General features: G+C 47.2%; 1 protein-coding gene across 1 annotated transcript in view; it reads left to right on the forward strand.

Annotated features, from left to right (window-relative positions):
• The window catches only part of LOC122372931, a 53,663-nt gene that overhangs the window by 18,532 nt on the left and 8,730 nt on the right, over positions 1-26,401 (forward strand). The window contains exons 5-15 of the mRNA XM_043350613.1: positions 6,864-7,049; positions 10,300-10,413; positions 11,835-12,026; positions 16,008-16,227; positions 17,264-17,396; positions 18,328-18,441; positions 18,860-18,954; positions 22,970-23,087; positions 23,496-23,662; positions 24,817-25,008; positions 25,694-25,832. Coding sequence (XP_043206548.1) covers positions 6,864-7,049; positions 10,300-10,413; positions 11,835-12,026; positions 16,008-16,227; positions 17,264-17,396; positions 18,328-18,441; positions 18,860-18,954; positions 22,970-23,087; positions 23,496-23,662; positions 24,817-25,008; positions 25,694-25,832 — 1,670 coding nt within the window. The remainder of the gene's footprint in view (positions 1-6,863; positions 7,050-10,299; positions 10,414-11,834; positions 12,027-16,007; positions 16,228-17,263; positions 17,397-18,327; positions 18,442-18,859; positions 18,955-22,969; positions 23,088-23,495; positions 23,663-24,816; positions 25,009-25,693; positions 25,833-26,401) is intronic.

Here is a 26,401-nt window from a genome sequence, read left to right on the forward strand (position 1 = left end):
AGAGAGAGAGAGAGAGAGAGAGAGACGCGCTCGGGATAAATCCAGTGTTTATCGTCCTTCTGAGCCCAGTTCCGTGAGATATGCCATTAACAGTAACTAGGCCGAGGTTAAGACCCCAACTACGTCATAAATGGCGTCGCAGTCAGCTGAGTGTCCGCAGACCGACCCAAAGTGAAGCTGTGAGATAGTGTGGCCGGTAGGTTAGGTTGAACAGTAATTGCTAAGCGCTTAACCAGGTTAATTTGCTAAATTGTAGCGCACCTTCTCAGCAATCTACTGAAAAAGTTCGCGTGTGGAGGTCTACAACTAGTTTGAGTCTCGGAAGCAAAGTGATGCGAACAATTAATCGTTTTCATAATGTCATAATAATGCCATAATGTCGTTTTGATATGCCGATCATATTCTCTCCACCAACATCAGCACTAGTATTCATACTGGCGGAAAGCAGTATCAGACGACAGTGTAAGCGGTGGCCAGCTCATAGAATAAACTATCACTGTCCACAAAGACGCAAATAAAACACCCACGGGCGTCTGAGGTCACCTTATTCACCAGTGGGTGTGGTGTAGGGAGTGCTATTTATACCAGCTCCTTCTTCAACCTGCACGACATAGCGGTGTGCGGTTTCGCCTGACAAACCGTTATAAACGGAGAGTTTTGTTGATGTGGCAGCGGAAAGGCTTATGGAATGTCATTCAATGGCTTCTAGTGAACTGATAGCTTTTATCTTGGCTTCTAGCTGTACTTGGATGTCAATAAACTTATTTACCGTTAGGACAAAGTTTAGCAGACATCTGATCTCAAAATGAAACGGTTGTGAGACGGAGTTTATCAGTCTTTTCTGAGTTCTGGTCTCCCGGTATGCCTCAGTGCAACCGGGATGCAAAATTCATTTGTCGAGTTCTGACCGTCAATTCTGCCGTGGATTTCTTGCTGTGGATTTCCATCGTCTAAATCCTGATGCGGCTTTCCCACTACCCCGACCCCTATCTCGCGGCGGGCAGTCTGGAGCGGGCTCGTATCTCGGCCAGTAAGGCTGGTCGTCTGCTGTTCATTACGATCGATGGCTGGACCAAAGAGAGATAACCCCGGGGCTTCGACCCGGCTTTAACCCGGCTTGATGACCTAGTCTACCGCCTTCGCCCCCTCTCGTCGACCTCCCCCCCCCCCCCATTCGTCGCCCCCGACTACGCCCCCGCCGCCCCCGCTGCCCTCAATGCCTCGCTACCGCCCGCCGTAAAGTCTAGGGATGTGGGTTTGTCTAGACTGGATAATAACGATGAGGTGGCTGGCCGGCAAAAGTGTAGAAATTAGGTCAGTTGGAAGGGATGGAAGGAAGAAGAGATGGGAAATTTAGGAGAGTTTGATATGAGAGATCAGAGGAGTCTGAGGCAAAAGGTACAATATAACAATTGACAGGGACGTTGGGAGGAAGCGATAGTGCGTAGTGAATACGGTTGAAATTATCTCGAGATCATAGTGTGGCAATGCAAGTGCGTGGATCCTTCAGCACTAACCACTCATAGCCTTTTATTTGATCGTTATGATCATGAATTTTCGGCTGGTTGCTAATGACCAATGCATTCCAGGCGCCTCTAAAACCAATATATCATCATGGTCATCGAATTATTAGTCAGCATGATTATACGAGCCGCATACGATGCCGGAGGGGGACAGCCTCATCTAGCGCGGCATGGGGGGCTCACCAGGCAGAGAGCCGAGGGAGGGGCCTTCTCAGAAGGCAGCGGCTAGCGAAAACATCAACAGACGTCTCGGCGCGAGTCACCGGACTGTGAGGGTGACATCAGGACGAGGGTGGGTCAGAGTTACGGTGCCCGCGGTTTGGGAGTGGTCTACTGTATGTATAGCGGGGCCAAGAAAAACACAACAAAACAAAACAATGAAGCTAGAGAGACCCTCAGATGTTGCTTGGTGGCTTGGTTCGGAGATAGAAAGTGATGGTTTTGATAGTGATGACCTTTGATGACCTCGGGTACGATGCGATGACCTAATGTGACCCCGAAATGAGTTATAGCATCAGCTAGCCGTCATGAGCTGGTACTAGTCATTGTTTATGTTTTGTTTGATCCTGGCCATGGTCTTCTTCCTTCGATAGGCAATTTTTTTAAAAGAAGCTAGTAAACCATAGAAGCATCCACAACCATAGAAGCAACCATTGTGGTCCACGCATCGAATGATTCGGCGCTTGCAGCTTGACCAACAACCGTGTTAGTCTCTTTTTTCACATGCGTTTCCTTCTTTTCCTTCTTTCTTTCTTTCTGTCTTTCTTTCTGTCTTTCTTTCTTTCTTTCTTTCTTTCGCTCTTTCTTTCTTTCGCTCTTTCTTTCTTTCTTTCTTTCTTTCTTTCTTTCTTTCTTTCTTTCTTTCTTTCTTTTTAGTCGATTTCAAAACACGAATCATTTTAATTTGGACATCTTTGACGTGCGATGACGCCCTGAAAGCTTTCTGTCTTCACAATTCTCATTGAGCGCCATTTCTTGCCAGGCTGATTAATTATCCCAGCTGCCTTGTATATCGGAGGAGCTTAACACTAATGGTCGCCACTTAAGTGCCAGTATCAGTTTCATTAGTTTGCCTGCAAGCGCTTGCGATAGACGTCGCATCTATAGTACATGTCTTCTATCGATTGCAGCGAATCCTGCTGATTTGGGACCCATTCAGCGATATTGAGTGTTGATGGCGCACTTTCATTGGCCTAGCGATGACCACTCCCCCTCCCCTTGAAGATGGCTGTCGGCTGAACTCATGATCAGCTGTTTGCTATACCCCCCGCCTCGGCAGACGTGGGGAGGGGGCCGCGCGGCGCGGCGGGGCGGGGAAGGGGAGGGGTAGTTGCCCTGCAGGCGGGCGGCACGTGCTATAAACACATCGGGTGAGCGCTGGGCTGTCCCTCCTTGGAGATAGCCGGCAAGACGAGTCATCAAGTCGCGGGGGGGGGGGGAGGAGGACAGGGATTGGTTTTGGCAGCGATAGTGCGGTTGTCAGGCTATTTGTTTGTTTTAATTTTTGCTTATCTGTGTAAGTCAAATGCTGTTTATTTTCTTTCTGTTAAACACTATCTGGAAAAGGTGATGTAATACTAATACAAACGCCATAGAAATGAAATATTTATACGAATATGTCCTGTAACGAAACCATTGATTTCCCAACGTTTCTCACATTCCAAAGGCACAACATAGCGGAGGCTGACCTTAGTTCGTCAGGTCGTTGGTCGTTCCCAAAACAATCCCCCGCACCAGTACAGCGAACTAACCCTGCTTTACGTTTACTGTCACCGCTGCACAAACTGAAAACAGCGCCCGGCGCCGCGTCCGATTCTGTCAACTCTGGTTAGACGAAGCCTGAGGCAGGTTAGGGGAGCGGTTGGGGGTTGCCATGCTCCCTGTAGACAGCGTTACTAAGCGCGGTAAAGGTCAAGGTCGTTGAAACGAGCGACAGGGGCGGTCTCAATGGTTATCTGAGGGAGATATAAGATGGGTTTGGTCATGTTGTGGCGGGCTGAACATGGTGATTTCTCGACTGTAAAGTTTGGCTGAATTAGTGGTGGAAGTTAAATGGGATCTTTCAGTCGTGACGGATTTTGAGGATACGGCAGAAATATGTCTTATATGAGATGTGTGATTTATATTTTTCAGCGTGAACTCGATGAAGAGGTCGTCGTTTCAAAGTTTCAAATAGCTTCGCGGACTTGAACTATTTAATTATCAACATTTATGGCACGATGAAATCGAAATGGCATTCGAAGCACATCGCTTGTGACTGCACTTCAGCTAACTTTCATTGCAAGATCTGTCTAATCTGGCCTGATATTGGTCTTTTCATCAGCTCAGCAGGGAAACTGATATCGAAAAACACGACACAAGTCGAGTCGATTGATGCACGTCTTCCGATCTAATTGAATGCCGTCCTTGCCTGCCACTCTGCCTTTTTGCAATGCTGTCTGTCTTCAATGGCGTGGCCTGCGTCTTGTCAACTTTGCAACCAGATGCCGGGGTACATTGGTGACGCGCGTGGGGGCATTTGTGACGCGAATGGGACGCCACCTCCTACTGAAAAACCAGACGCCTGCGATCGCATGGTTGATTTCAAATGACGGCCAGAAGACTTCGTTGAGGTTTGGTCAGGACATGAGGTTCTCTGTGTTCTGTCGCATGGTAATTGTGTTTAAATTAGTGCAATAATATTTGTGGTGGTCTGGAAAGCTACAGGTTGACTGCGTGGCCAGTGCGATGTGTTTTATTTGGGAGCAGGATATTCGTTGATTGCAACCGATTGCAAGCACTAACAAAATGATGTATGAACATCATCCTACTCGTTACATGTCGAATTAGATTCATTAGGGAAAGCTTAACAGTATTACATCGGTAAATATTTAAGCATTGGGAAAACACGTGCTCGGTAATTGGTCAAAATTGATCGTTTTAAGTACGGCATGCGTCTTGCGCCTTTCTGTTATGACAGCAGTAATTTATAGGCTGTCGCTACTGAAGTTGTTACTCGATTTTACCAGGAAATATTGCTCCGATGTCGATATCTTTTTTTATTTTGATTGCTTATTTATGTGATTCCACTACGCTGAATCAGTCGATTACATTTGAGTGCGTACAAGCCAAGCAAAATTCGGCTGAATGATGGACAATTTTCATAACCATTACGAGTCTCGGAGACAATATGCTCGCCATTGACGCATGCTCATTCCACCTGTCACTGTTCATGACAGCCAAGCCTGACATGGCTGTCACAGACTGTCATCGAGCCAGACATTTATTGGCAGATGAATATTGATCGTTTCTCTAGCTACCTTGGCCTTTCGGCCCATGATTGTTACCGGTATCGCCATTTCACGTGCCGTCCTGGGGTTTTTGCCATCCCAGTATAGTATTTTATTTCCTTCTATTCCTTTTTATCCACTCATATCCTGTTTGTGTATCCCTTCGTTCTCTTCTTCTCTTGTCTCCGTCTCCTTCCTCTCCTCTCGTCCGTTTCCCCTCTTCCTCTTTCGTCGGCTCCCTCCGATTGGTCCTGTCTCATCCCCCGTTCTTCCGATGAGATATGGTAATGTCATTGAACGAATCGACAAATGGCGTGGCCGCGGAACCAGCACACGCCTCCAGAATGCTGACCACACCGGAACAAATCACGGCGCACTGGGCCGCATTGTGGCGCATCGTGGCGTATTGTGGCGCTCTTGGACGGATTGTGGCGCGCTGGGTCTGATTGGGGCACGGGGGCGAATTGGAACAAAATATGGCGTACTGGTTTCATCTGTGACACTGAGGGGTAAAGGGACCATATGAGAGAAGCATTGTGTGTGATAATTTTCAAATACATTATGTGACCTGGAGGAATGGTCATTACAAGGTTGGACACTGATCTTGGTGATTCCTGAACTTGTAGATAAATTGGATGAAGTTCAAATGCATGATAAAGCATTTGCCTCGTTGACCCTGCCTACGGCCGCGGAAAAACTTAGTTGGACCAAGAATGGTTAGTTTTTTTTCACTGCGAGTAGGTACGTCCCAACGTGAATAACGTCGCTGTCTTCAGCCATTTTTCTGTGAGGTAGCCGTCACTGTTAACTGTAGAGTGTAGTGTGTTGAGTTCTTGAATGCCTCCCACTTGACAAGCCCTGTGGAGAGGTTTGTAAACTTCTGCCCATTTACTTGCTGCCCGCTAGGAATTATTGTGTCTGCCAAAAACGACAGACACTGTTGGCAGCTACATGGGTAGCTTCCAAAAGTATCGTACCAAATTGATGTTGTATATCGAATTTTCGCTGGTAACGCAAGGTGTTATTTGTTTACTTCAACTTTCACTGCTGTTATGGTTCAGGTGTTTTATGAACTTAATTTGAAGTTGGCTGGTGAATAACGCATTGTTGGCAAAGTGTTCTAGAAATTATGCAGCAACTTTGCAAAAAGTATGTTCCTATTTCACGCTGAGGTGTCTGATGCATCACTAAATCCCTGCTATTTTTCCCACTTTGATTATGAAAGATTCACAAGAAATCGCTGAACTTGGACAAAAAAGCTGAGGTTCGAAAACTGAGAGAGCTTCCATAAAAGCTCCCATCACGATATTCTGCTGCGAAGCCTCATCACTTCAAAGTTCCCCAAATCCCCCCAGAACCATTTTCATCCAGCTCTAGCTGGATATCTCGCCGCCCAACTCCTCCTGGCTTCAGGCATGCCCATCCTCTTAGCGTTTTGTTTACACCTCGTCTGGACTTTGTCTGTCGTCACCTATATAGACGCCCTGCGACCCGCTACTCCCCGAGGGGCGTTTTTTTCGGACTGGCGTCGTTTGATCGGCGTCGTTTGGTCGACGTCTTTTCGTCGGCGTCCTTTCGTCGGCGTCCTTTCAGTCGTCTTTTTCAGTTGTCTCTTGGGGAATGGTGGTGTGGACTGCGTGTTGAGTGGACGTTACCTCTGGTCTGTGTTTCAAATTTGAACTCCTGGGTGTAGGTCGCTCCGAATGGTTCATCAGGCGCTCGAAGTTCGGCGTGCCACGCATGACTCCTGTGCGTCGTACGAGACAGTTTGATGTCACTTGAGCAGCTGTGCGCTGTGCAGCTGTGCCTACTCTTATTGTTTCCTTGACACTTATCTCACTTATTTGAGTCACGTTATCTAAATTTATTTATTTTCATTTCTCAGCTATAGCACTGAACTGCATTCATAATGTTCTGTGGTCACCTTTGCAGCGCATTCGCGTCATCATGCATGTAGCCAGACCTAAACGCCCTAACTGTCCCTCCCTCTTGCCATCTCAGTTCTGTCGACGGAAAACCGGTGTTTGCTCGGACTCCACGCCCTAACCGGTCCTCCCTCCTGCCATTTCAGTTCTGTCCACGGACAGCAGGTGCTCCCACCTGCAGGAGCTGGTGCGGAAGGCGCAGCGGAGGGTCGACATGCTTACCAGCTACGTCTCCAGCACCAACGGCGGCAAGGAGTCGGAGAAGCAGAGGACCCTGTGGCAGAGGCGACTCAAGCTCCTCAACAGGATGAAAGTCGGCTTCGACCAGACGCGTGAGTGTACACTCGGTGGTGGGAGTTAGAGTGAGGGTTAGGGAGTTGATAAGGAGTTAAGTGGTGGCAAATACTAAATACTAGCAAGTTCTCGTCAGTTAAAGTTTGAGGTTGGGCTGGAGCTTGTGATGAGTGTTGAGCGCTGGCGGCTAGATGGTATTTTTCCGACATTCTCTGACGAACGAATTCACCTGGAAGAACCTAGTAGACTAACGAGCTTCTTGGAGATGCTCTCATTTGAAGCAAACTCAACCTTGACTGATTGCGCTCAATTGGCATTCGTTTCCCGGCCTGCCACTTGAATCAGACGCATGCCGCACCGCATTTCAATGTGCAGCTTTTCGTAGTAGAGCTAGAGTTGACTCGAACCTGGGTGCGTTCACGTAGACTAGCGCCCATGCGCTCATCTGTCCAGCCTAGGCAAGCGGCAGGCAGCCACTCGGCGAAACGTTTCCATTCAGTCGGCCGCAGGCGAGTTCAATTTGTCGGAGTTCGTCTCAGCCGCTGCGCTAACCGCCCAGGGCGTTTCGTATCGAACGGCTCAGGTCGTCAGCGGAGACCCACGAGGCCGCTCTGTTGAGACACCGGGTGAATGGGGAATTTCCTCAGGGGAGTCGTTACCCCGAGGTGTGTTGACCGGGAGTGGACGTACTGTTTGCTGTCCTCTTCTAAATTACCCCAATTGAGTCGGCTGCCGATGTTTTTGTTCGGGAGAAACCGTCCAGTGATGGAGTCGAGAGAGGTAGCCACTCGAATGGCTGTTTAAATTTTCTCTGGATAGCCGGCGCGACGGCAGAAAAGAATACCAAGGAAGGAAATGTTTTGATCGAGGTTGGTCTGAGATACGAGGGGGTACCCAAAAGAAACGGGAATTGTTTCATATCTGTTTATTCACTGATCCCTACATATCGCCATTCATGTCATTCTTAAAGTACTCTCCCTGCGAGACAATGCACCTATGCAGACGCGTTTTCCAGCTCTCAAAGCAGCTCTGGAACTCTTGCAAGGTGATGCCTTGCAGAGCCATCGTCGTTTTTGCTTTTACCTTATCAAAGTCGTCGAAAGGGTATCCCTTGAGGTCCTTTTCATTCTGGGGACCAGGAAAAGGTCACAGGGTGCCAAATCCGGTGAATAGGGAGGGTGGATCCGTGGGGTCATGCATTTTTTGTCCAAAATTGTCTTACACTCAAGGCGGTGTGCGCTGGCACACTGTCGCGATGAAATCACCACTCCCCGCTTCGCCACCTGTCGGGGAGTTTTCGTCTCACCGTGTTTCACACACAACGCAGAACGTCCAAGTAAAACGTCTGATTGGCAGAATTTGACCAGGAAGGAACAATTTCCTTTTGCACACTTCCCTTTGCATCGAAAAAAACAAATCAGCATTGTCTTGACATTTGACTTCACTTGGCAAGCTTTTTTGGGGCGCTTTTGGGATAACATTTGACCACTTTTGAAGTGCGAATATCATTCATAAACCCGCGTCTTGCTCACAGCAGCATATTTGTATGTTACTTGAAGCATTGGAACCGTTTCAGTCGCGGACTTCCCCAGCAGGAAACAAAATTTCACTGATGCGCGTTGTTGCTCAGTTCCGCTATGCATAAAAAAACGACGGATCGGGCGGGAGTGCTTCAATAAATACGTGCGCCACGCGGCCGCGCCTCTTTATTTCGTCACCTCACGGTGCAGACTAAGTCCCAGGGGCCAGACTGGTTTGCCCCTAGCAGGGCAATGCCGAGCTACCACTGGCTTGGCCTACAGAGAACGATTCCCGTTACTTTTGGGTACCCCCTCGTACTGCGTCGTAACGTAGATAGATGCGACACTACATCGTCTTTGGGTGATAATGGATGGTCATTTTATCGGCGGTTGTTTTTCTTTTTCATTCGCGGAGTTATTGCAGTCTGTCTTTAGACCATTCGACATTGATTGTATGATGGGTTTGCTTGCATGATGCTATTTGGTTGAAGTGCTTCTGTACGTTGTGCACAGCGCAGAAGCTTGATTCATCGAATATCGACGTATAGCTTATTGTGAAATGTGAATTGACTTTGAACTTCCATTGACATCTAGAAATGCAGCCTGTATGGGTTGTCAACCTTGGTCATGCATGGTATATCACCCTCAAAATACGTCGTCCACTCCAGAAGTTTTGAGACTGCCCTCGTACAAACCCTATTAACAGTGCTAGATTATTGTCGTTTTCATATGTCCTTCCCACAGTTGTCATAAGCGTACTTGCGTAATTTTGTTTTTCTATGTTGCAAGAGACGGCTAGGGCATCACCCTGAACACGGCAAGTCACACGCGCCTTGTCACAGCGGCCAGTGTACAACATGGTCAGGCTGTTAATGTGAGGACAACTTTGAGGGTCGCTAAGCAATAAAGTTTTGTGATTAGCCTGATGAAAATACCCCCAGAAACATTGAAAATTGACTCTTCAGTGACTTGAGACGAACGCTGGATGTACTTTTAACGACCCAGACACCAAGAGACAAAGTGTTCAATGAAAGCACCCTGACTCCCCCAGACCCAAGAAAGCCAGACAGAGCAGGTCCACTGGGAAGTTCATTATAACCTCATACTTTGACAAAAAGGCATTATATTCATTAGCTGGGTCCCGTGCACGGGACAAGGAATAATTCCCTGAAAGTTCTAAGGGAGTTGAGAAAGACAGTTCGCCGCAAGAGGCCGGAACTCTTCAAATTTGGCCAGAGGCACCTGCACCAGGACAACACACCCACCCACAAGTCCATCATGGTGACGAGCTAACTAACACAGATGGGCATCAAAACTGTGCCTCATCCTCCCCACAGTCCAGATCTGGCCATCTGTGGCTTCTGGATGTTCCCCAGACTGAGCGAGAAGTTCAGGGGACGCCGGCTGGAGGATGTGGAGGAGATGAATGAGGCTGTGACAGAGGCCCTGGGCACCTTCACTTTGAAGGGCTACCAGCGGACCTATAGGCAGTGATTGGAGCGCTACAAGAAGTGTATTGAACTCGGGAGGTCTCATTTCGATAGCCACTGGAGTTTCATGCTTTTCTGAAACAACTAACTGTCTCTACTGAAAAAGTCTCAAACCTTCTGGAGTGTACCTCGTACCTTTTTCAGGGCAGAGCTTTGTGCAGCTTGCAAAGACATCTGTATTTCAGTGCACCGAACAAGCCATTGTGTGACATGACGCGTCATGACCTGCGCGACATGAAGTGACCCCTGGTGACCTGACCTCCCTATTCTGTCTGCAGGCCCGCCTGACCCCCCAGCTCGGGTCACAGTCGAGGTCACTGGTCCCCAAGAGGTCAGACTGCGCCTGGATGAACCCGATTGTCAGCATCAGGCCATCTGCACCAAGTACAAAGGTTAGTGGTGGGCAGACGCCGCCAGGAATACACAGTTTAGTGGTGGGCAGGCGGCACCAAGTACAAAGGTTAGTGGTGGGCAGACGCCGCCAGAAGTACACATTTTAGTGACGGGCAAATGAGGTGGTACTGAAATGGTCCAGACGGCAGCGCTTCGGGCCGCGATGTCAGGAGACAGATACTGTGAAAATAAATAGCGAGCGTTCGTTGGACGAAGGGTCAGATCGGCAACCCAGTTTAGATGCTTCTGGGCGGGGCCGGGTCGGGTCAGTTCGGGCCGGGCCGGGCTACTCATACTGAGAGTTTTCTGTTATATTGAAAAGACTTGCTTCGCGCTCGCTCGTAACAGCACATAAACTAAAGGTAAAGGTATATTCAAAGATCATAGTTTATAGATGATTCCCGCGCAACTTCTAGGCAATTTTTTACCAAAGCTTCAATCATGCTTACCCTGGAAGAAAACAATTTTGGGAACATAAAAATGAGAAAGTAGTTGTTGATGTAGCTGGTGTTATCAGACCCATGTTATTCCCTTCGACAGCACACTCTTGTTCGTCATCAGGTTGTCTCAGAGCTCAAGCAGGCGTAATGTTTAGGCAGCGGTGAGGAATAGCATACGCCCCAGGGACGTAAAGCATGTCGTTTTGACTTCACTGCCCTCGATTTTGGCCTAGTGCTTGGACGACAACACAAAATAGACAAGTAGGCATATGACGCATTTTTAGTTATATTGGTGTTAAAATGTGGGCTTCCTTTCTCAAGCTGACTCGCAATTAGAACGCACAACGCGTTCGAAATGAATGGGTTTCGCTACGCAAGCATTCGAGCTATTACCGCTATGATCATGCGTGTCGAAACCATAAACATCGACTGAACGAATCAAATTGGTGGGTTTTAGGTACAGACTCCCGAAATGTGCTGTTAACGTTATCGATTAAACAGAATAAATTCACTTGGTTCGTTCACTTCTGAATGTGTGGTTTCACGTTCTATTACAGCAATTTTCCATATCGGCTGTGAAATGTTGAAGCTATTTGCTCGAATCGTCGATGATGTTTTTACTGCTTTGTTGCATAAATATGTTTTTTTATGGAACTGACGTTTAAAAAGAACGTCATAGCCTGGCGTTCAGCAATTACAGTGTTGTTCTTGGCGTCCTACACTTTATCATTTAAATGATCACCAAAAATGCTACGCTCCTGTTGTGAAAGCAGAAACGAAATTCACATGAATGGTATGCATATATCCAGAAATAAGTAATACATGATAGGTTAAACTTCCCGATTTGCAACTTAGGCACTGTTTCAATTAGTCACGTGTATAGTTATTTTTTAGAATATCCTGATTTTGTTTGCGCCCCCACTAACCTTTCTACCCCTTTACCGCCTCCCCCACTTACTAACGCCTCCCCTCCCCCACAGTCCAATGGTCGACATCTGCCGACTTCAGTAGCGTCGCCGGTGAGCGTGATGTCACTGACCTGGTTCCACCACCCGAGCTACCCGTGAGACAACTGACCCAGGGGAGGCGCTACTTCTTCCGCGCGGCGGCCGGCAACTTCTGTGGCTGGAGCCGCTTCGTCAGCTCGAGTCCGGCCGGCGTCCTGCCATCAGGTAGGTGGCAAATGCATGGTGTTGTTGTCCGCAGGTCGTTGGGGAACGATGCTTAAAGTGGCTGCTGCCATCATGCGGATTGCAAATGCATTGTGTTGGTGTCTATGATACTATTTCATGGTGATGCCGTCGCTATTTTGATGTTGCTGAATATCTACATTTTGGACTAGGGTTCTCTTCTTTAGCGGAAGTCGTACTGTCAAATGGCTTGAATGGAGAAGAAACACTCCATTTACTCTCAAATGGGCGTCTAATGGACGCGGAAGCTACTTTGGATGAGTGATGAGAGCTCTCCTTCCTCGCGTTTTGTGTGTCTGGGTGCTTATTAACATATTAGTAAAGCGGCTAGGTTCTAATGCATCCTGGCAAGCGCAATATATTACTTATTTTTCATAAACAGACCCGATATCTCCTGGTAAAGGTTTTGTAAAAACGGGACGTCTCGAAACGAAGGATTGCACGAGATTTGTCCCCGGGTTTCCGCAATTTGCTTCTGCGTTTTCTTGCGGTTCAGTTACACGATAAGACCTACGGCAGGAAGTGCTCGCCAGAGCTGTCTGTTCTTCGGTTTGTGATATCCGGTGAAGGTTTTCTAGGACACGACTGTTGACCTTTGTGTGCTCGATAATGCCAGCCTTCCTGAAGAGTCGCGGCGAAAGACAGTACGCCGAACTGAATCTAATTTTGCCTCGTAGTTTTGTTATTGCTTGTTCACTAACTCGTTTAGAGGAGCTGCGGTTTCGAAGTTATTGCCATGGCAAAATGTGGATTTATCTTATCCATAAAAGTTATTTGACCACTTCCTAACAGAGCTAGGACATTTAATAGCTTACAACTCTATGGAAACATGTGAAATTTGCCGGCTGCTGTGAAGCAATAATGTTTAGAGGCGAATATTAGATTACATTCCGTGGCTCCAATGGGGTATCCGGTTATGCCGCAAACTGCGATTCAACCGCTTTGCTTTATGGTTGCAGATGCCCCACGTTGTTGTCAATTTATCGCATTACTTGCTCTGCTCATGTCTTAGTTTTACAGCACAAATAAACGGTGGGTAATTTAGGGTCAGTGGACATCATTTTATTAAGCATCTTTTTCTTTGAGGAGACGTCGGGAGATGAGACATCTAGGTGTCCCTTTCCCTTGGTCGATCCTAAGTTGCCTTTGTTGTGCGTGTTTAAGACCCGTGCGTTCGCTTGTGATTCTTACGTAGTGTTCGTTCTTTCACGCCTGTCATAAGCGTACCGGAAGTGTAACGAACCATCACGCTACACACGTCCTCTGGTTCGTGAAAATTCACCGCCATTACAGTTTCGCACTGGCCACAAGTGCAGTAATTTTAACACGAGCCGTTACACTTCTTTACCCGCCGCGTAATCGCCAATGAGCTGGTAAATTTGCCGGGAGGTGTGAATCTCGTTCATTGACGGTGACGCTGATGTAACTGAGCATGACGAAGGTCTGTGGGTTGCGTTTGAGAGATTCAGGTGCCCTTCGGCCAGCGTTTACGATATATCAGCGCTACGTCTTGAACCTACGCTATTTTCTTAAAAACAAATTAGCGGCATAAATATCGCGATGTGTCGATGGTCAGATTCATCTTGATACTGCCAGACTTTTTTACCCCGCATAAAAGTCATTCGCGTTTTGTTCGTGATCATTGTATTCATTTCTTTTCGTTATAATTTGATGCTACAAAACCGAGGGACGCCCTTGACCGGTATTCTGTCACACACAAAAAAAAAGAGATAATTTGTTGAATGCGACACGAAATGTTTCGCCAAAGTGTGCTTGTGCAGGCCGCAGGGTGTTATAAGATGGAAATTTAAGTCAATGCCGTGCAAACACCTTTGCATCTTTGGTGGTTTTAGCTCACTAGGGAACGACAAACACTGAACATGCTCCTCGTTCTGGTGTAGACCGCTAAATTGAGGTTCTCTGCGAACTCCCATTGCCCGCTGTTATCCTTACCACTGGAGTTCTGTGACAGAAACTCATGAATCTCGATATGCTTCGGTCTGCTGCCATGGCACCCCGTTACTGTGGTCGATTTTCTCAAACAGAGAAGGCGGATTATGCCCAATGTATGCTACAGTCAGATTAAACAAACTCTTTTACCATGACGTCTTTGAAGCAGAAATGTGTTTTATTTTCTTTTGACATTAGATTGACGCTTGTATTCCAAAACAGTCGCAAAAACGTCATGCTTTCAACATTCCAACATGAAGTTCAGCAGAGCCACTCCAGCCAGACATTTATTCCACCAAAAATTCCCCAAGACGAGCATGCTAGACTGGCGTTGAGTGTGTGCTCTTTTGTGCTCGACTTTCAATCCATCAAGCCAGGCCAACTGAAAAGCTTTCTTGGAACAGCGGAGTCGGATGCATAGCGTATCCATCGATATGGACAGAAGAGGTCGACCATGGGCTGATGTGGTCAGTAAAATAGCCCATTTCGTTGGTATACCGCCCGCATGGGTATCAAGTAACCGGGTTATTGCAGCGCATTGAACACGATAAGCATTGTTGAGTGGGTGTTTGAGGCCCACGCGCCCTTCAAGCTGTTGTATGTCTGCTGAACGGATATTGCTCAGCTCTGAAGGGTAAATGTGCCTAAATTTGACTCACTGCTTAGTATCTGGATTCGATGACCTATCAAAGTTTTATCGGGCACAGGAATAGAATAACTTGGTTGTGTTCTAGACACAGTGGGTTTTAATGAGTCAGAAGTCTCAGTTTATGAGTCTAAACTCTTTTATGTTTGATGTGAACCATTCCAGGACCAAATTCCATGTTATTCGTGAGAACTGAGAAGCATAGGTGGTATTGCTAAACAGACCACTTATCTTAGCTTCGATGGATCAATAGCTCAGAGCTCTAATAAGAAGTGTAACCCCTGCTGCCTGCCCTCGTTCATAAATCCAGAAAACCGTTCTCAGGCTCGCTATAGATTCATCTACCTTGATCTGTCCACTTTTTGACACTTTTGCTACAACTCTGGCGTGGTAAACTCATCGAATAGCAATCACAAAGCTCTGTCAACAATCGCGTCAATCAGGCGCCCCAGCTATGATCACACTCCTGTCGTATCACGCAAGTATTCTATGACATGAGCGTGAGCGACCTCAGCATTGGGTAGGGGGCGGAACGGGCCTGGTTGGTCTCTTGCATCAGCTGTTCCCCGCTGATGTATCGACATGTTGTTTGTGCTGTGGCTCGTGCTGGTGCAGAGGTGGATGGGGTGGGCTGAGCGGGTTCTTGGGAGCGTCGAGTTGCATCAGGGTTGCAGCGTGACTGGACGAAGAAAAAACGTTGTTGGTACTGGTAGAGGGAAGATTGATTTAGGCCACTTGTCCATGTTTTTATCTATTATGTTTTTTGTTTTTTGTTTTTGTTTTGTTGGGTTAGGCCCTTTCGGTCCAATGGGACCATTTCAGGGCCGGGAGGATGATAGGATATAGGGGGAGACATTGGTCTGGGCAGGCACCCTAGTGAGTCGCCGGGGCTGAGCCCGTCCAGAGGACAGGCCACCCAGCCCCAAGGCACTCACTGCACCCGGCTACGGGGTGGGCTCCCTCGGGAGCAGCGGTGCCGCTCCAAGGGAGCAGCCCGCATGAGATAAAGTTGCCTGTCCAGCCCGGAGGGGGGTTGCGGCGTGGAGGAGAAGGATTTCTGTATCCTGAGGATAGAAGCAGGGAACGGTGATCTATTATGACAGCCATTCGTAGGGGATTTTAGCTGAAGGTGATGATGTAGTAAGTTTCATACTTCGAATGGGCACAAGTGGGGTTTGGAACGAAGCCATTTTTTTTTAAGAAAAATGAATTAGTTATTTTAGTTTTGGAGCCATGAGCTTAGCTTCTTGTAAAGAACAAACAAGCCGAATCAAATGTTGAACAGTGGCATTTCTCTGGTAGATCTTCTGAAAGCCGAAACACACATGTCTACCATCTTCTAACAGTGGTTTCTCTCTCCTTTTCAGTATGGAGGGACGCCGACCAGCGTATGTCCCGTCTGAGCGGAAAAGTGGCAGCTCTAGACCGGCTCTTTACCCAGATCCGTGACTCCCGGCCTCAGTACGCCAGTGACCTCAGAAATCTGGACGGCCAGAGCGAGTCACCTATGGCGCGGAAGAACATCAAGAAGAAGAGTATCAAGAACCTCTTCCAGACGGCCATCAAGTTCCAGAAACATCTCAGAAGGTGAGAATCAGCATGTACCATTTAGGAACGCTATTTCTTGAAAATCTAATAAAAGATTATAATGAAAGTAAATGGCTAGACATCTATTGATTAGCATGAATTATTTCCGAGCATTTTTCGCATTCATTTGCTCTCTCCTCAACGTTCCTAAGTTTTTATCCCAAGTTTCCTAAGCATTCTTAAGTTTTGTCGTCCAATGCTCTTTGATATAAATAACCGAATAATAATCACACTATCATGAAAATGGAAGAAGAATTATTTGTCAAAATGTGCGGGAACGCTTTCGGTTTATTGTGACAGCTTTGCGGACTGCGTACTCCAAAGTAATCTCAGTCTGTCAAGTGACTGATGCATTTCCCACTCTAAATGTTACCAGCGCGACAATCAAACACGTGCTATTCATCTCCTTCGACTTAGCTGACGAAATAAAATTTATAGCTTCTCTAAACGTGGCGCAATTCATTCAGGACAATCCTAGAACGGAAATGAATCGTATTCTCCGAATCAACAGTTGCTGATGAAACACGGGGACGCATTTTGACCCCTGCCCCACTGGCATGACCCTGCAGTCTCCTGAAAACACTCGCGTCTTGGAGGGTTTGCAGGGTCGTCCTCTGGGACCAGTTTCACTCAACGACATGGTTTTATAGCGCTCATTGCAGAGACGACATGGCCCGAACAGGACCGCGGGGAATACGCCCTAGCAAATGGCTGCTAGGGGCGACCGAGCCGCCCCGTTTGTGAAGGGAAAAGCTGAACGAACCAAGCACATTTTTGTCTAATTTGTCACAGGCATGGGCTATTTTTTAGGTTGGGGACATCGGTCGTCTTTTCGCTATGATTTCTGAGTGACTGATGGCATGCTAGATTTCAAGCTTTATTTGGCTATGTCGAATGAGGACAATCTCTTACTCAGTTGCACTAGGTTTGCCATAATTTCTTTCATCACAAGTTTCAGATTGCTTTTCAATGATGCAGCCTCATTCAACATGCCCTGGTTGCGAGCGTGATTTTGACTGGCTTTCTTATCTTGCAGCGGCGTGTACCTGGCTAGCGTCATCTACCACGAGGACCGTGTTGCCATGACAACCGAGGACTTTCTACCGGTCCTGGAAGTGGATGAGTCCTACCCGAGCTCCATTCACGCCGACTTTCATTGGCTAATGAAGGTGAGAAAATAAAAGCGAAGACGGTAGAATCTTATCACCGTTCGAGAATATCATTCAAAATTTCTCTTCTTATCTTCTATGCTTCTCAGCTCAACCATAACGTCACAACTAAACTTGATTATGATAGACCCTCGTACCGTGATATTCTAATTCAATGACGTAATGACGTTTATGAAACATAATCATCATAAACGATCATCTGCTGACAGACGATTAGCTTCAACGTTTAAAAGCTCCTCTCTAAATCGTACGTTCCTTATCTAGACGCGGCATCTTTTAAGAGACGGGTCACCGCTAAATGCTGTTTACTTTGGACGTGTTATGGTTTTTAACCAGTCGAGTAGGCACAGAGTAAACGGAGGGCGCTACAGGATGATATCATGGGTCGCTGACCTGTCGTAGCGGCTTTCATTGAGCTGACATGAGTCAGAGGGGCTGACCCTAGACTTGTGTTTGTTTGGAGATATATGCGTATCTTTTTCTAATCACAGATGGTATAGTAGACACTTTCAAAGGGCACTAGCACATACTAACTTCCAAAGCCGGCTGCATAAAATGGGATAACTGTAGGAACACCTCTTGTTCGTGTCTAGTGACCAAGCTTAACGGCCGGGCGTGAAAGGTCCCTGCTCCTATTATCCAGCATTATTGCTCGTATGACATTCGATGCTAGAAGCCGACGCTGGACCGTGTGCTTGGGAACTGGCCTGAATTCGAACGAATTGCCTGCTTATTTAGACTGCTCGAACGTGTCCTTAGCTCCCATCCTCCAACTAATTGTGGATGTTTACTGTGACCACTGACCAGTGACTGGTATCTGACCTGAAAGCGACTCATCCCATACTTAGCCGTGATCCATGGCTCATCGTGTCTCGTCGATAACTCAAACTTGACTCATGCAATCATTGACCGTTAACCTGTGACCGGTCAGGTGGCCTGCACGTGGGACGACGTCCGGTCACTGCGCCAGGACATGGAGAGATCTCTGAGCTCCTCGTCTGTCCACTTCCGTATCAAACTGCTGGCCGCCGCCGAGCAGCTGCAGGTTGGTGATGTCTGGCTGAGATGGACGATATGTTTGACTGTAAGCTAGCTGTAAGGACGGTAATGATTGGCAAGGCTGGGAGGATTGGATGTAATTTTGATGGCAATTGGCTTGGGAGGCGACGAATAGTTGTGAGTTTGTTGATTAACTGGACTGGGAGGATCGTAATGCGCATTTGAATTATACCATGATTATTTTAGTGGTTGTCATTTGCCAGGTTTTATGTTTTCAAGCAAACACCCGCTATAATGTATGGAATTAGAATATTTAGAGCCTTGAAATGATGCATGTATATGGTTTCAATTCAAACCATATTTTCTTAGCATTTACAAATAAAGTTAATTTTTATCCAACTGTAACTGCAATACCTACATCACACCGTCCTAAGCCTTAACACCCCGTCTCTACCTCTCTACAGTCGGCTCTGGGTGTTCAGGACCTGGGTCAGCTGTACTTCAAACCGCTGCGGGACAGCCATGGCACCCTGGTGTTCGTCGTCATCTACCACATGAGGTCAGTGAAGGAGATGGAGGGTTGGAGGGAGACGAAGTACCCCACTGTGTATGTCGTGTGGAGTAGACAGTAGACACTACTATGCATTTCAGACCCCATGAGACCCTGCTTTTCGGCGATAATTTCTTCAATTTTTGTCCAATTAGCTTGAAATTTTGGCAGACGATATTTCAGCTCAAGCGCCAATTTTTGTCAATATGGTCTCTTAACAAAATATCAAAATTTAGAGCACTTGTCGTTGGCTCGTAATGTTAATCAGTTTTTGCACTCGGATAGAGGCTCGCTCGCTACCGCACCGGATTGGATAGGAGCGCTGGCCAATCACGTTGCGCCGGGCCCAACTAAACTCCGCCCACTGGCCGTGACCGCGATGGGTCTATGCCGCTTCAGTCGGTGTCAGCACCGCGGAGAGGTCGGAGCGGGACCACATACTGGAGACAAGTGAAGCTGGCAAAGTTGTTTCGGGACGAAAGCCAAAAAATTATCCGTTTGAGGGCATTTGGTATCCTCTTCACCTTATTTTGGTACTTAAACGTCGAACCAGCTCAGAATATTCAGAAGGATCAGAATCAAGGTAGGATCTATTGGAACGGGACCGGCCGTAGAAGGAAAGGTGGATAGACTCTTGGACTCTGAACATTTATTTAAGCTGGAGTTGCACCTATCTCATCGTCAGGTTGGGTCAGGTCACTACCCGATTACCTATAAGATCATGTGTAAGCCTGTGCTTAACCCAAAAATATTGATATATTTGGCAGTGCCAATAAATGTTTCTGAGGAAGGCGCAGAAAGCAACAAAGTAGGATGAAGAGTCTCGGGCACGGCCGATTGCCTGGGGCATCGCTCCAGCGAAACGACCGTATTCGTGATTCGTGAAGCGGTGCGGGGCGCCGGGTGGGGCAGAAGCATAATGTGTCGTATGGTAGAAATGGCCTTTAGTGTCATGCGGGCAGCTGATGTAGATAGCGCAGGTGTAGTTAGGGGAAAGTGGGGTAAGACGGGCACCTTAACTTTGGAGCCATTTTTCGGCCGGTTAGAAACATCATAGAAACGGGAAACTGGGTGAAAACCTTTTTCAGACATTTTACTTTCATTTGCCAGAAGATGAGACTTAGACCTGATTCAACAAATAAACTGCAGCTATTTTTGCAAAACCTTGCAAAAACCCGTCTTACCCCACCCCATGGGGTAAGACGGTCACATGGGTAGGGCAAGACGGCCAGCTTCTTTCACCGATCAGCGCAGCTCGCAACAAATGCCCGAGATTAGCCGCATTTATACAGTCGCTCGTTGGTCTCAAGTGCTTCGGAAATGGCAGTATACGAGATTCGTGCAGAAGGCGTATGCTCCTATATAGGCCCTAGTTCAGAAGCCATGTAGAACCGTTTTTCACATTCATTATTCGAGAATAAACTGTGCCGAAGGAATATTGCTAACATGTCTGTGAGTATCGGAATCGAACATATTCTTATTAGAAATGCTTCTTTTTTCCTACAGCAACAAAAATATTTTCACCATTACAGACCCATTGGGTTCATAGTTGCCCGTCTTACCCCAAACTCAATGTCAGAAGTTCAGCACGATTTTTCGCTGTGGACAATTTGATGCAGACAAAGCAAATCCGCCGTAAATGAACACTGTTGGCATATGAGTGTACCACAAGTGATTGCGAGTTTTTAACTCTATAGTGCTGTACACAAAAGCTTGCACAATACATTATGGATGTTTTCAATGAAATGAGTGTTTTAAAGAAATCAAAATAAAAGATTATCGACTGAACACAAATTCACCAGACTTGAATGGTGGTGTGTAGTGGGAAAGGCAATTCTGGTCCTAACTTTTCTTGCTCGTAGCGCTATTGGTTTGGTCTGCAGAAGGGGTGCCCGTCTTACCTACCCTGACCGTCTTACCCCACTTTCCCCTACCTACCACCTACCTTGGTTGTTTTCTCTTTTTTTGGCGGCAACACGGTCTCGACTTCCCCTCCTCGCTCGCCCAGGTGTCTGTGTCTGCCGATTCCTTCTTGTGTAGCTGAAAGACACCGAGCGGAGGGGAAGGAGACTGGGGAAGGAATGTGGTGATGGTGGGGTGGTGGGCGGGTCTGTTGGATCCTAGGTTTTTTTCTCTCGCTGATGCCGGTGTGCAGGAACTCTTTCGGCGTCGGAAAACTATGGTGATGTTTTCCAGCGTTGCCTTTCTTTCACGGATTTTGTTTTTTGTTGGATTTGCTACTCACATATTTATTATACCTAATAATTCCATTGTCGTTGTAACATGCTTGGTGAGGGCAAACATTGGCATTATTTCCTTTCCCATTAATATTAAAGTATTGCCTGATTATCTCGTCTAGTGCTGCCATCTGTCGAATGTTGTTCTCCCTAGCTGTTCATCAACCTAGGGGTCGCCGCAGTCTGCCCTTTCACTAATGTCCCGTGATTTTCGCCGGCGCTAATACGGTCCCATTATCGCGGTGTCATGTGTGTGTTATTTGTTAAGACGTGCACAAAAAGAAATAGCAATGTGCAGCAGGCGGACGTTGGGCACTACACGAGAACGGTCATCAATAAACTCGTATCTTTTTTGTAAAACTTAAGTAACAGTAGGTATGTCCTCAATGGTGAGGAAACTATCTCTAGGCTTTACTTTTCATGTTTGCATTTCAACACACAAGCTCTGGGGGCAAAGTTAGTCTGGCGACCTCCTCAACCTAAGTCGATGATCAAATGGATTAGTCCTGAAGGTGTTCAATGCTTAGTTGCACCGGGATGATATAAATCGATCACGCCGGCATACATTCCTAATCAAATTTCATATATCAAACACATAAATTGCATCATGTTAAGATGCTGTTTTGCAATTTTGACGTAGTCTGACGCGATACATAATCTTACGCAATCATTTGAAATCAACGCGTCTTTTATGCGCGTTTTTTTCACAAGCCCCGAATCTTGTGTGGAAATATATATTTTTTGTGACTGAACAAGGTGTACGTACATTTGTGATAGATACAATTAGTCGAGGGCTTCAGCTGGTGCGTTACATGCGCGCTATTTAGCTCATTCGATGAAATTACGGCTGCAACGACAACTGCACGGCAGCTACGGTCCATGCGAGCCGCCCCGGTGCGACAGCTACTGCCCCGCCCGCTCCACGCAGCCGACTGACCGGCCAAGGTCACTACCCCGTCCGCCGGGAGGGCGGAGCTTAATGGTCACGTGTTTGTGACGTCACACCTACGCTTGGATAGCCTCTACTCCACTGACGGATTTACGAAGCCGATTTTAACATTACGAGGCAACGACAAGTACCCTAAAATTTGATATTTTGTTAAGAGATCATATTGGCGAAAATTGGCGCTTGAGCTGAAATGTGCACTGTGAAAATTTGAAGCAAATTGGACAAATAGTAAATAAATTATCGCCGAAAATTAGGGTCTCATGGGGTCTGAAAAGCATAGTAGACGCGACGAATGCTGAGGACGTTTGTATCATGTATGTGAATAAACATAACAAAGTATAGGACGTATGAGTCTGGTATGCTTCAACGGTACCGCACTAAAGGTAGCGGTGTTTGCATAGCTATCGTAGCAGAATAAGCTAGACTCAATATCCGTGGTTAAATAAACCAAATCGTTGAGCGGCGAGCCACTATCGCTTTGAAGCGTCGCTGATAGTCGTATCATTGTTGCTTTTACGCACTGGTACCCATTAGACACAACAAACAAGGAAAGATTATCAGTAGTAGGATTGTTTTAGGTGACGCTTTAGAAGCATGTCAAAATAATTAAGTGCACCGGTGGATTATTAGGGTCAGATAGCATGAATTTACCAATCAAAACAGCGTATCGTAATTTTTGTTTTCACGTCATTCCACATTTAAATTGCATATAACATCATCAGTCGTCACACTCAATCTGAAAAGTGTTCTCACTGGCTCTGCTTCATCGCCCCCATAGTGTAGGTATTCACTGTAGCCCTTATCGCTAACCATTCACATTGTCACTTCTCGTCGCCAGGTCGGGCAAGCTTCCGTCGGCCTCTGTTAGGTGGCAGCAGGTGAACAAGCTGCAAAGGAAGGTCTCCACGTCGGAGGAAGAGCCGACTGTCGGCGAGAGTCTCATCTCTGAGATCAAGGTGAGGCGACAGAGACATCTGGTGGTGAGACATTTGGTGTCGGGGATAGGTAGGGAAAGCTAGTGGGGTCTTATCGCAAGCGATTAGCTGTGAGAAATGTCATGCTTGGAAATACCAATTTGGCATCCGGCACATAGTTAACACAAATAATTTAGGCAATGTGTCTGCGCGAATTCATCGCTGCTGTTTTTGTCTTTTTGAGCCTGATCAATAGCTGATGTACCGTGTAAGTAGCGCTATAATTGCAGGATGAGCTACCTTCCAAAGTCGCTCGCTCATTTTGGTCTAAGCTCCAAATTCATTCAAAATAGCGAACCTCGAAAAATACAGATAACATCGCTCTCTCTTCTCGTCATCTCTATAACCTCAAACTTGCAGCACACTGACAGCAACCTCTCCCTCCACCAGGACATCATCACGTACCACATGGTCTCCTCGGTCGGCGTGTCCCGGGGACTCTACCTCGGCTACCTGCAATGTCAGACGTCAGTCGACATCATACGGGTCAGCGTGTCCAAGGACAAGCCGAATGTCCTGCCGCACGTGCGCGTCAGAGACAACCCGCACGTCAGCAGGTGAGACGGTGGATGTGCTGGTCGCTGGAATACGTGGGGAGATTTAGTGTTGAGTTAGTGGAAGAGTTAGTGGAAGGTGAAGAGGCTTGTTTGTACGGGAGCTCAGTCTGGTGGTTACTGATAAATATGAACGCCAAACAGATCGATGATAGAAGTATAAATAAGTGGTGTACTTATTGAAGGGTCTTTGTATTATTTTTGCAAAGGCTCACTAGTCACTACATCCAGTGAGTGAATGTATTGTGATAACTTTCCCACACTTGTTGTGCAAGTACCAGTATAACGCCTTTTGTGGCGACTAACGGAGCGAGCGAGAGGGTGGGCCTTGCACGTGCGAAATTGCGAGGGGGTACCTCCAACTGACTTGTGCACGGCACCTTACTAACCGGTCTCTAGCGATGTGCCAAATTTGAGCACAATCGGCCAAGCCGTTCTCGAGATCTGGAAGCGGCACCCTGCACGTGCGCACGTGCAAAATGGGTCCCAACTGACTTGTGCACGGCACCCTACTAACTGCTCCGTAACCGTGTACCAAATTTGAGCGCAATCGGTCCAGCCGTTCTCGAGATCTGGAAACGACCCCTGCACGTGCGCACGTGCAGCAGCACCCCAACTCTGGCACATGGATATGCATTGCCTAGTGGGTGCCTACCTACATGCCAACTCTCAGCGCAATCGGCCCAGTAGTTACCGAGATATTGTAACAATTACAAAAGTGACACCTCTTGGTTTTGCACGTGGCACGTGCATAAGGGGTCACCCACATGCATCGGGAATAGTGCAATACTTGGTAGAAGAGATGAAGCTACCCTACAAAAATTACCGCATGTAAATCGGTCAAGTGGTTGCTGAGATATAAGCCTCGCAAAAGCGTGACTACGGCCGGCCGGCCGGCCGGCCGGCCGCTCATACTCAGAAATTTCCGTTAATCTAAGGAAAGACTACGCTCGCTTCGCTCGCTCCGTAATAAACGTTAATCTTAAAATTTGATTGACATCTACTGCTATTAACCTAATCGCTCAACTCATCTTACTTGGTCGTCATGCAGATATCTCTCGCATGTTTGACTCTCGCATTGTATCCCTCTCAATTGACTCTAGCATTTGCTGTCTATGGCACAGTGGTAACCCAGCGTTTCTGTGGTGTCTTTTCAGTGAGGAGTGGGAGTGGCTCCAGGAGAGCTCCTCCTACCGGCCGCCGACCTCCGAGGAGGACGGTGACGTCACACCCGGCGTGACGTCATCCAGCTTGAGTGTGACGTCACGGTTCAGGACCCAGGTGGAGACAGCGGTACGGCGGCTGCTCAAACTGATGGACGTTCCCGCGGAACAGGCGGCCAATCACAGGTTAGAAAGGCGGGGTGGCGACCAATTAGGGGAGAGGAGGATGGGGAGTGACCAATTTCAAGTGAGGAAGGAGGGTGGGTACTGGGCAGTCAATCAGGGGAGGGGAGAATGAAGGAGCGGCAAATCACAGTTGAGGAAGTGAGACACAATCAATTTAATCATTTTCCCCTCTTTTCCCCGAAAACCTGTCAAATGTGGAGGTCCTTAAGATTTTGCTCCCTTCTTCCGGACAGGCTGTACAGTACGGCATTGCTATAGCTCCTACTCCGTTCCCCGGGTCAGGCTTGTGCCATTGTGGATTATAGAACGCTGAACTGCTAAACTTTCCATAGGATTCTCCCGGTAGGCTGCACCAGTAGGTCTTCTGCCACTCTCACCGCCTCTCCAGCCGACAATATATGCACAAAGTGAAGGTTTTGTAGTCCATGCATGCGCCCACTATCCAATACTAAAGTCCTAACAACTCCGGAGTTCTTTCTGGACAGGCTGTACAACGCCGAGGTGCTGTCCTAACAACTCCATTCTTTCTGGGCAGGCTGTATAACGCCGAGGTGCTGTCCTAACAACTCCATTCTTTCTGGGCAGGCTACACAACGCCGAGGTGCTGTCCTAACAACTCCATTCTTTCTGGGCAGGCTGTATAACGCCGAGGTGCTGTCCTAACAACTCCATTCTTTCTGAACAGGCTGTACAACGCCGAGGTGCTGGAGCTGAACGGCACCACCAGTTTCCTGCTGCTGGTACCGGCTGCTGATCAGGTGTGCTCGATCAAACAGACGGAGGAGCTGACGGCGCCCAACGACTGCCTCCGCCTGCCCGTCCAGGTATGTGGTGAATGGATTTGTTGGGATAGTGATGGTGATGTGCATAAAATAAGGTATAATTTAGGTACTGTTTATCATGTTGAGATTTGGCAGTGTTGGGTGTTTTCTGCGCCATTACGTCGTAGCGCTAGACAGAGGCGCTTCTCCCACGCGTTAGGCGGCACGGGCGGACATCGATAGCAGCGCCTCTATCGGTCACTAGGGAAAGCTGGGCTGTAGGCGACGAAATACCGGCTGAGTTGTCACAAGTTAAATAGGTTTATAGACATCCGTCTTGTGAAAAAGTTGAACTTTTGCCTTCAATATTTCTACAGGCAATTTTAGAAGTGCCTTCACATAGATTACAAAACCGTTTAAATTATTTTATTCACTTCAAGCCTTCCTTATTGTTCTTGATGATGCGGGAACTACTTCTAATTAGTGTTTCTAGCTTAGTAAAAGAACATATTGTGCAAACGATGAAAAAAGCATAAATGGAAGATTTTAAATGCAATTTTCTGTAACAAATATGTAATGGTAAATTCTCTACACATCAAGGAAAAATGCATGCTAACTGATAATTTAAATTT

The sequence above is a fragment of the Amphibalanus amphitrite genome, unplaced genomic scaffold (genome assembly GCF_019059575.1).
Source record: "Amphibalanus amphitrite isolate SeventyFive unplaced genomic scaffold, NRLGWU_Aamphi_draft 001420F_arrow, whole genome shotgun sequence".
NCBI classification, from domain to species: Eukaryota; Metazoa; Arthropoda; class Thecostraca; order Balanomorpha; family Balanidae; genus Amphibalanus; species Amphibalanus amphitrite.